The 10,397-nt window shown below is 46.8% G+C and overlaps 1 protein-coding gene across 1 annotated transcript; it reads left to right on the top strand.

The window, feature by feature from the left end:
- Positions 1-1,388: 1,388 nt before the first annotated feature.
- LOC104489569 (aquaporin-3-like) lies at positions 1,389-10,019 on the top strand (the record flags this gene model as incomplete). The annotated part of the gene is made up of 3 exons (XM_010131744.1): positions 1,389-1,496; positions 9,585-9,711; positions 9,882-10,019. Coding segments are annotated over exons 1-3 (373 nt in total), but the record flags the coding sequence as incomplete, so codon positions are not given.
- Positions 10,020-10,397: the final 378 nt, after the last annotated feature.

Genomic DNA, 10,397 nt, shown 5'->3' with positions numbered 1-10,397 from the left:
ACTGAGCCTTAGCACAAAGCAAAGAGGAGATCTTCATCTCCCTGCAATTATGTTTGGAAGCAAGTGCTTCACTGCATTTGATTTCTCACACTTTATTGCCTTCCTAACCACATTTCTGACTCTGCTCCTCTGGCTGGCTGCAGTTTCTGTATGAAATAAAGGCCCATTCACCACCCCTCTAAAAAGCTCCTGCTTTTTCCACAGGAAAGTTGATGGTTAAGTAACAGAAGAGGGAAAGCCAGGCATCTGTGGCTTTGCAGAGGAGGCAGGGGAACAAATCCAGGAAAGGGATCCCTTTCAGTCCTGCAGCCTCAGCCCTGCTGCTCTGCGTCAAGCCCTGGTGAGTCAAAGAGCCCAGGGAATTTTTACTACTCACTTAACAGTAACCAGATGCCACGTGTGGCGTGCATCCTGTTAACAGCCCTCACCCCAGATGGTATGGACTGGGAAAACTTTAATTCAAGCCATCCCATAGTATCGGTCCAGGGTGATAAAGGACATTACTGAGAATGAAAAGGCAGCAAGGGTTGGTTCCTGTGAGGCTCAGTGACTCTGTGGGCTCCTCGTGAAATTCCCGTGACAGGGATTGGCTCAGCTCTGGGGATCTGTTGTGTCTTTTCTTTACCATTTTCATGGGGACTGGGCTGCAAATGCTCTCCCAAAGCCCTGGAAGGGGAAGAAAAACAGTAACGATACAGAAGTTTGTACCTTGATGCAGAGTTTCATGGATAGAGGTTTGGTCTTGCTTTGTAATACCAGCTTCAACTGGGTAATTGCTGGAGTCAGGAGGTGCCTTGGCCTCAGCTTGCAGTACAGATGTGGGAGATCAAACCCTCCTGACCCACAATTTTGCTGCAAAAGCACCTGCAGCCTCTGAATCAGCACAGGAGCACTCATCACTCTGCCATCCTGTGGGAGCTTGGGAGGAAGAGAAAGCTGAAAGCAGGGTACCATGCTCACACGAATGGGTTAAGAGACTGTTCAGTCCACGAATTTAGCTTTCAGCTCTCCAGCCGAAGCTGGAGAGAGGCAGATATGCCCCCATGTTTTAGGTGGTAAGTGATGAAAGCAGCAAAGGTTTGAGCAGGACAACTTCGCCACATTTAATTCCTCCTTCTTCTGAAACTCCTGAATCTTTCTGTGACTTGTGAAAGCAATAAAGAAAATGAGGAAAACCATCCACTCTGTTCCCTGCTGGAAAGGAAGGAAAAAAATAAAAAAGTTGGGTTTGAAGAGAGGGTGGAAGGGGTGTGGTTACCCAGTAGGTGTGTCCAACATCGCCAAACTTACTTATAAGCAAAGGCAGCTCTGCTGGGGAGGAAACCTTGCTGAGGGTTTGTCAGCTACTGCTTTTCCCCTGACACTGCTTGAAAGGCAACTCTACTGCGATGGGGAGGCAAAAGGAAATTCTTGCTACTATTGAGGACCACCTGAGGATCAGAAACAAATTAGTGCGGCAAGCACTGGCTGAGTGTCTGGGGACACTGATCCTGGTGGTGAGTATGTGCTGTGGTGTGAGAGTGCTCTCTAACCCCTAGGTGTGTGAGGGAAACTGTCCTGGTGAAGGGGCTGTGCTGCTGCCAGAGTTCATGCTGGGAATGAGCCCAGCTCTGGTGCAACCTGCTGCAAGCGGGCTAGAGGAGAAGTCGCTATCTGCAGGAAAAAAAATGCGTGGAAATTGCTTTGGGGTGAGCTTTGGGGTTGCTGGCAAAGGTTGGGCTCTTCTGAACTTGTTGGGTCTTTGGGGGCTTTTACGGATCTGCAAAGTGCGGGGTGCAAAATGTTGCTGTATAAGCAGCATTTTGCTAGAGATCGTGAAAACTTCCTTTCTGTCTGCCCTGAAATATTTTCTTGGCACTGAAATACTTCAAGTGTTATCACCTGGGAAAGTGAAAGCTTTTCCCTCAGCTTGCTTTTGTTTTCCTTGCGCACCCTATGGAGAAGAAGTAGACAGAATCTAAACTGTTGAAGTGTTCTTTTGCTGTTGGCTGCAGGTTCTCCGGGGTCTTATCAGAGGGCTCCACAGCACTTTGGCAGCCTGTGCCGGCAGCTGATTTGGAGCTTGCCCTCATCATGTATGTGACAGTGCCGAGCTGTCAGTCAATGTGTTTTTAAGAGGTGAATGGCAGCAAAACTCTTCTGCCTGTTTTAGCGGTCCGTTTCCAAAGGGATGGAATATACAGGATAAGTTGGGGTGAATGTCTGTATAATTGACTTAAGTTTACTAAAGTTTTGAGCGGCTCTGGCTTTCTTTGAAGTTAAAGGCAGATGGGATCAGAGAGGACAGTTATATATGAGCTTTGAGGAGCAAACACCCATGTAGCAAAGCTGGGGCAGGGATATCTGGCTTTGGGTATCTGCAGCCAAAAAGGCAGGACTGCCCAATGGGCCACAGGTCTGGTGTGCTGATATTGCAGCAGAAATGAGTTGATGTTTCCCACAGTGAAGATCTGCAGGTGAAAGTTACTTTGAAATGGTGTAAATCCAGAGCAATCCTGTAAGTTTCAGTGGAGTGACTGGTTTTATGTTGCGCATTGGTAGGACTGTCTGGGGAGAAATCAAATAGTTGGAGGAGCTGAAAGCAGAGGAGGGCTTGATGAAGCTGCATGTGTACCTGGGGAACAACACAAAAAGGACTGACACAAAATTTTACGGTTTCATAAATAAGATCATTTTTTTTAAGGAAGGGCAGGCTAATGAGTCTTGTGGCAGGATTAGGGACTCTACTAAGATCCTGTGAAATGCTACCGTTCTTGAAAGAAAGCCACTCCACACAGAGCAACGTCTTTATTGTCAGAGTGACCCAGCTTTGGTGATTTGCAAACACATTCTGTTGATTTTTCAGGAAAGGCTTGTTTGGAGTTAAGGTGGGTAGGAGCTAATAGGAAAGTGATTAACAGGTCCTGTCTGAATCATTGATGTTGCTGCTGTTAGTCTCAGGATTGAAGCAAGGTAAGGTGGAATAATGTCCCCTGCTAGTCAAGTTAATATTGCTGATAAACGAGACAAGTCTTTAGCCACGTGGGTCTGAGCTTCAGAAGGGCTCATAATCCAGGAAATGTTATTTCTTCTTCTGGCTACTTTTCCCTGTAGCCTTGCCTCACTGGGCAGAGAGGAGTTGGGATGCACTCAGAGCCTGACGAAGGGTTTGGTCCAAAATCCGTACCTTGCAAAAGCCCCTGCTACCCATCCATCCCTGCAGGCTGAGCTGGGTGTGGATGAGTTTGGCTGCATCTGAACCCAGAAAATATCTCTTATTGGCTTCAGCTAATGAAATACCTGACGAAAGACCTGGGATCCATGAAACGTTCTTCGTGGGAGATAGGGCTGATGGAACACAGATATGTCTGGAACAGAATTAGGGATAGATCTAGGGTTTGATATCATTCACACTGGAATCAACTCCCTGAGCCCCAAGGGAGGCAGACTGTTTAAAGTTTGCAACTTACATTAAACAGTGACATTTAAAGTAAAACTTGTGGATATTGGCACGGCTTCAGCTTCTTCCCTCCTCCCCTTCACTTACACAACGACTGGAGTGCTCTCAAGCTCTCCTACAGCAAAGACTTTTCAGACCCCTGTGAAGCTTCCTTGCTTGTAAGAATTAGCCTAGTGCTTGGTTTTATTTTTCCCTTTAAGAAGGTTGTAAAGATAGTGAACATTAAAACAAAATAGTCCCTCTTTTTTTAAGATAAGAAACATAACCCAGCTGAGACAGCCAAGCCCTAAATAGTGCAAAGGCGAGGTGCTCTCTACTTGCAAGCTGCTTGTGCCACGTACAGCACTCTTCACACATGCTTTTAGTCTGTGGGTAGTGTCTCTGCTGTTACAGGAATAGTAATGCTGATTCTACCTTTCCTTTGATAATTAAGATGACTTTTCCACCCCTTCAAAATGTACTTTCCTAGTGGCACTTCAGGTTTGAACTTCCACGCTGGCAATAGCTAAGCAATGTAAATGCTGAAGGTGTTTTCCAAGTTGCTTGATGTTTGTGTTATTACTGTAGCAACTCACCAAAGGCGCATTTCCAGTCGCAGGCCTCCGTGCCTGCCTTCAAGGCTAGATCTGTTTGCCTTGCTGTGTTGGCTCCAAGTACCAAAGCGGGCTCTGTCTGGTTTTTACATTTGCAGGAGAAGTAACTTGCTGTTTAGAATTGATTTCAAAATCAGACTAACCGTGATTCACCGCACAAAGAAAGAACAAAACAATTCCCGATAGCTTTTCAATCAGGGCTGCCTTGACTTTGTGACCTGGTGGGAGCTTTTGGGGGTGTGAGTGTGCTGCAGACCACAGAAGACAAAATAACAAAGCGGTTGTGGTGATAAGGATGAAGGGGTCCTCATTTAACTGTTGGTAGTGCAGAGCTTAAAGTCGCCACTCATCGCACAGTTGTCTGGGGCAGCACAGCAGTTCCCACAGCAGCTGTTTGGTTTGTGCTGATGTTCTTAAACACAATTGGTTGTATCTGGTAATTCAAAAACATTTTTTAAAGTTTAATTTCTTTGTAATGCTTTTCTAGCCTTTGAAAGGGGGTTGAAACCTTTGCTGTAAGCATGCTGAGATGATTCTTCCCTGCAAGAGATCTGTGTTACTGGGTTTGGAGGTATGGGAAATGGCAGCACTGCTGCTCTGCTTCACCTCTTCCACCAGAAGAGGTAGATCTTCATTAACTGTTCAAATTGTCCCTCCGTGTGGACCTGGTGCAAGAGTAGAGAGGTTTCTCCTCCCCACAAACCGGACAGTTTAAGCACCAAGTCTTTCCCTCAGTGAGGAAGCAACTTTTTCCCAGGTGTGCCCAACCCTGTGACCAAAACACCACCAGAAGTATGGGACTTTCTAAGGTCTGAGAGATCTGAGTGCTGTTTCTCTCCAGCTTCGTGCAGCATTGCTCTAGTACGTGCACCACAACTTTCCTTACACACCCTTATCTCTTGAGTCCTGCAGCCCTGGCTGGCTCTGAGCTAGCACGTGGAATAGAAAGAGCCATAACAAGACAGACCATCTGTCACTGCCCTTCCTTGTGAGATTGTTTCTGTCCAGGCTCTAGCTGCGGTATATTTTTCTGTGCTGGACAAGAAGCCAGACTGTGAGGTCTAATGTTTCTCCTTGCTTTTCACATTGTAAATGACGAGCAATTGTTCAAGAGATGCTTTGAGGAAAGGCAGAAATGATGGTGTTCCTTGCATTGTCTTTGTGGCCGGTGGAGGCTGTCCTGGCTGCATGGGCCATGGAGTTGAGGAAGATCTGTACGTGCTGCTTGAGCCAAAAGAGCAGTGGGGATGGATCTGTCTTCAGATCTACCAAGCTGGGTCCTGTTGCCTGAGGGAGGGCAGTAAGAGGCTGTGGGGGAGACTTACGGTACCTTTAACTCTTTCTTGCTTAGAGCTGCAAAGAAGGAGTCAGGAGGTTGTTTTAATGGCTGTAGTGATAGTCCTCTGTCCCAGCCTCCTCCCTTGAAGGGACTGTCTGACGTTTCAGTCTAATTTGATGAGAGGTGTCCCTCTGTGCTTAAAATCTAATGCTAAAAATTTTCCATCAGTACCTCAGGGTCTCTTCCTTCAGAGTAGACCCATGGTTTGACTGCCCTTCTGGTGTCTTTCCCACTAACCAGAGGGCAGCAAGGGCTGAGCAGTCTTTCCCATCCACCAAGGTGATTAGGGTAGTTTTACAGAAGGCTTCTTGCCTAATCTCTGGTTTATTTGCTGGCTGAACAGGAAAGTTGTAATTCGAGTAATAACACTCCTTCTGGGCTATGCCAGCAAAACTTTCCATCTTGGTTTAGAGATCAGCTTGTCTGAAGTCCAAGAACAGAAGTATCCAGGCCTTTTGTATTGCACCTGAAGATGTGAAAAAGCATTGGCAAAGGAAAGAGGAGGCAAGAAAAGGAGGAAACCTGGCTGTTGTGCAGGAGAGTGCTGAGCACTGCCTTCCTCCCGAGCTCAGGAACAGCGCTGATTTCACAAAGGCAGCTTATAAGCCCAGGTGGCCTCACTTCTTCATTTGCAGCCCTGACTGGGTCTGGGGCTTTCCTGTGTCCACCCATTGAGACAAGTGTTTTTACCTTGCGTGACAAAGTCAAATGGCCGTTCTCCAAACATGCCCTGGGCACAGGGAGTTTAAGGTTTCCCTGAGCATAAGATTTCACCCAGCAACCTGCTACCTTTTCCTGGTTTTGCTGTTGCTTCTGACTGTCCCCTCCCTTGTACAGGCACTGGAGCTTGTTGTCCCCTCCTCCTTTGAACCAGCTCAACTCACGGGTCTTGCAGGGCGTGGATTTTGTTATCTTTTGCAGTGCAAGGAATTGGATTGGATAAGCTCATGAGGAATGAGTAGCCTCCCTGCTGGCAGGGAAAGCCATTAGATCTGCTACAGCCAATAAGATGAAATTAGTGAGTGGGGTTCCATTAACCTGGTTAATGGATGTGTTGACCCCAATTCCTAGGAGAATCCTTTTTTTGCCATCGTTTTATTAGCACTTTAAAACTGCTTTTGAACTTGGCTGGTGAATCATGAGGGTATAATGGTTGGTTGCTGCACACACTGCCCTGTGAGGTGCTAACCTGTTGGCTGGGATGTTATGGTAATTTTTTTTTTTAAATGGGTGTGGGAGGCAGGTTATTCAAATCAAGAGAATGAGAGGTCATCTACCCCTTAGATGTGCACCACTGTCTTCTGACCATAGTGGTATGGTATTTCCCACGGACTTTTACATCCATTGCATGGATGGGAGAAAAGCTGAATTGCTTTTATTTGACCTTCCTTACCTTTCAACTCAAGCTATCCGCTCCTAAAAGCTTCTCTGCAAGCATTGGAAAAGGAAGACTTAAAAAATGGGTGCTGAGGGTCTTAGGTCTCGTGTGGTCTGGAAGGAAAACTAGCAAATAGCAGAAGTCAAAATGGTGTGTGATTAAAAATTCTAATAGCCGCTACTACAACAACACAATGTAATGTTTGTTATAAAAGCACAGGTGAGCGTGATTTGAACTGGTTCCTATAAGTCAAATGCAATGGATGGATATTATGCATGAGAGTTTATCTTTATGCATCTGCTAGTGCAGTATGGAATTGCACACTTGCATATCAAAGTTCAAACTTGTCCATAAATATCACCTTACTCTTTATCTGCTGAGGGTCAAGTTTTCTACTGTTACGCTGAATTAAGCCAAATAGTGCTCAGAGCTCATCTGATACGTAATTGTAATGCTCCTGTGGAGTGGCTGCAGGGTGTTTTTGCATGGCCCATAGACTTTCTTCTGAGGAAAAGCTGGAGAACTATTGCCAAGTGTAGGATGGGGAATAACTTCTTGAGAAATGGCAGAGCTGGAATTCCTCCAGGGAAGCAAAGACCTTTGTGCGTGAACAGGGAAGTGGAGGGAAGAAAGAATTTACTCTGTGGTTTCTGCAACTGAAAGGTACATGGCTAGTGAAGCCAACAACCATCCACTTGCAGTACTGCTAGTACTTTCAGAGTGAATAACACAAATACAATAATTGTATTGTGAATAACGCAATAGGAAGAACCAGGGGCCAGCCTTGCCAAATTCAGATGCCTCCTGGAGTTTTTTTGTGGACTTGTGCCTCCCTGATTAAACTAATGTGCTGTGTGACCTTAGAGACAAACACCATGGCCAAGTCTCTCTGCAAATATCTGTCTGAAGCATGCTGGGGCTCATCTGGGGTAAATGAAGGAGATGATGTCACCCCTGGTCATTATCCAGTATTTACTTGCTCAGTTGGAGCTATGCTTCCCTCAGTGGTTTGGGCATAGATGGGAATGATGGCTCTGCTGCACAATAAATCTGTCTTCTCGGCCTTTGCCTGAGTGTCTTCTCTGCCATGGTTTCACAGGTAGGCAGCTCAGGGTTGAGACTTTGAGGGGTCTGTTCTGATTGCATCTGGTAGAGAGTAGTGCTAGCAGTCCCTCTTGTCAACTAATGAGTTCTGCGTGTTCGCTTTGCGTGTTCGCCCTGCATGTGTTGGGGACCTGGCTTCCTGTCAAAAGGCACCTGTGTACAGAGTCTACCTCATGAGCCAGCCTGCAGCATACCTGGCTGGTCCTTTCCCAGCAGGTTGAGTGCAGTGTTTGCTTTTTAAATAATTTATCAGTCATCAAGGGGATGGGAGGGGATGAGTTAGGTGTGATTTGGCTTTACCCCTCATCTGGATTTTGTGTTCCTCAATGAGCATGTCCAGCATCGGCAGGAGTGAAGACAGCTACCACTGCTGCCTTGGTGTCTATTTGTTGGCTATTCCCTAGAAGCAGATACTGACTTTGTGGCAATTGAGTAATTCTGGGATGATGGAGTTCACAGAAGCAGAAAGTCTCAGTGGGTGAGTAGCTATTGGTATGTGACTGGAAGAAATAAAGCAAGCCTTGATCCCTAGATTTGAGGATCTTGGGAGCAAGTTGTAATCAATCTCTGTCCTAGGTTGAGGATGCTTTCAGTACCTGCTGGTGTGATAATCCCTGGCATGCACCAAGAATCAGTTCAGTTGGAGTTAGTGGAAGATACAAGTATACAGACGATCAGGATTAGGACTCCTTAAATTACATGGTGGTAGTGGAAATACTTGTGAAAGCAGAAAGCCTCTAGCTGGATGAGGGATGAACTGAACTGCCAGGGGAAACTGGGTTGTTAAGGGTGAGCATAGGACGGGTGGCTTTTGGATGTGTTTGGGAAGACGAGAAAACGTCTTGGAGCAAGAGCACATGCCTTCCTCATCTAATAGGAAACATGTTTTATTATGCAACATAAACAGCTGTTGTCCCCCGAAGTGCTTGGTGCACCCCTGACCTTGGATAGAAGGCCAAGCCTTTGGCTGTGTTGGTGGTAGGAACTTTCTGGAATATGGACTGTTCTTGGTGGTGCCTACGCCATGTTGGTGCTGCAGAGACAGGACAGCTGTGTTGCCCTGATCCTTTCTTAAATGGTTTTGTCATAGGAAGGATATGGGTGGTTTGAGATGGTGTTGGTCGTGCTCAGGGTGTCCACAAAATATACCTTGGGGGTGGGAACAGCTGCAGGTACCTCAGTTCAAGGAGGCAGCCCCAATCTCTTGCTATCTGCTAGCGCCACCTGAAAGAGGTCTCCATGAACGTCATGCTGACTACGGCCTCCTTCAGTCCTGTGTGTATTTCCAGGCATTAGCAAAATTGTCCCCTGCGAATCTTTGTGCTACTCAGTCAAGCAATTATTAGCCCTTTTTAATGAGATCCCTCATCTGAACAGTAAGCACCTCGGTCCAGGATGCTGTCTGGCTGATTCTTCTCACTACCACCTTTAAATTAGGTGGTTGGACAAAACCCTCCAGCCTCCTGTGGTCCAAAGTTGCTTTTCATTTTGGCCCTGGCTTTGGTTCTCCCTGCCAGGAGATAGGCTTGTTCTGTGTCCTTTATCCTTCCTTGCTGTCCCTAGAAATTATGCCTAGAAGCTTTGACCAAATGCTGAAGGTTTGAAGGCTTTGAGTCATGCGTGGGTGGTGATGGTGCATACAGGTGTCAGCTGAGCAGTTACAGGCATTGGTCAATGACTGGCCCTGATGTGAAACAGAGATGTTAATTTAAATCCGTTTTTTCCTCCTAGCTGTTTGGCTGTGGCTCCCTCGCACAGACCACACTCAGCAGAGGGTCTCACGCGACGTTCCTGACTGTCAACCTGGCCTTCGGCTTTGCTGTAACGCTTGGGATTTTGATCGCAGGACAGGTGTCAGGTATGTTGTGGCTTCGTGTGGGCTGGATTTCACTTGTAACAACTGTTGTGTAGCCCTAGATGGGTGTGTTTTTCCTATACGGCACTGTTAAGGAAACCAATGTCCCTTGGCTCATCTCTGGGGCCCAAGTTCTGCCTGTAAAAGTATGCTAACCACCACCCTCTCTGCAGGTGGACACCTGAACCCAGCTGTTACTTTTGCCATGTGCTTCTTGGCCCGGGAGCCCTGGATCAAGCTACCAATTTATGCCCTAGCGCAAACCCTGGGGGCTTTTCTTGGAGCAGGCGTAGTCTTCGGGCTGTACTACGGTAAGTACAGAAGACTTTTGTGATTCTTGTGGTGAGACTACTGCTCTTTGTGAGTTGTTGCAGGGGGGCTGGTTTCTAAATCAGACAGAAGCATTTTCTTGCAGAGCAGAGATCTGAGAAACCTCCTCATTCCATTTCTGGGAGGGCTTTCCTTTCTTATGATCAAGAGATGATAGAGTTTTCAGTTCCAGAAGCAGTAGGGAGGGGGGTCAGTAAAACTGTCTCCTTGGACTCCCAGAGGGCAGACCTCAACCTTTTTAGGAGAGTGGTTGGCAGGGTCCCTTGGGAGACAGCCCTGAAGGGCAAAGGGGTCCAGGAAGCCTGGACAATTCTCAAGAGGGGAATCTTGAAAGCCCAGGAGCAGGCTGTACCCGCGAG

The sequence above is a fragment of the Buceros rhinoceros genome, unplaced genomic scaffold, assembly GCF_000710305.1.
Source record: "Buceros rhinoceros silvestris isolate BGI_N320 unplaced genomic scaffold, ASM71030v1 scaffold4760, whole genome shotgun sequence".
Lineage (NCBI taxonomy): Eukaryota > Metazoa > Chordata > Aves > Bucerotiformes > Bucerotidae > Buceros > Buceros rhinoceros.
Note: the sequence above shows the minus strand (reverse complement) of the source record. Positions and strands in the feature narration are given on the sequence as shown.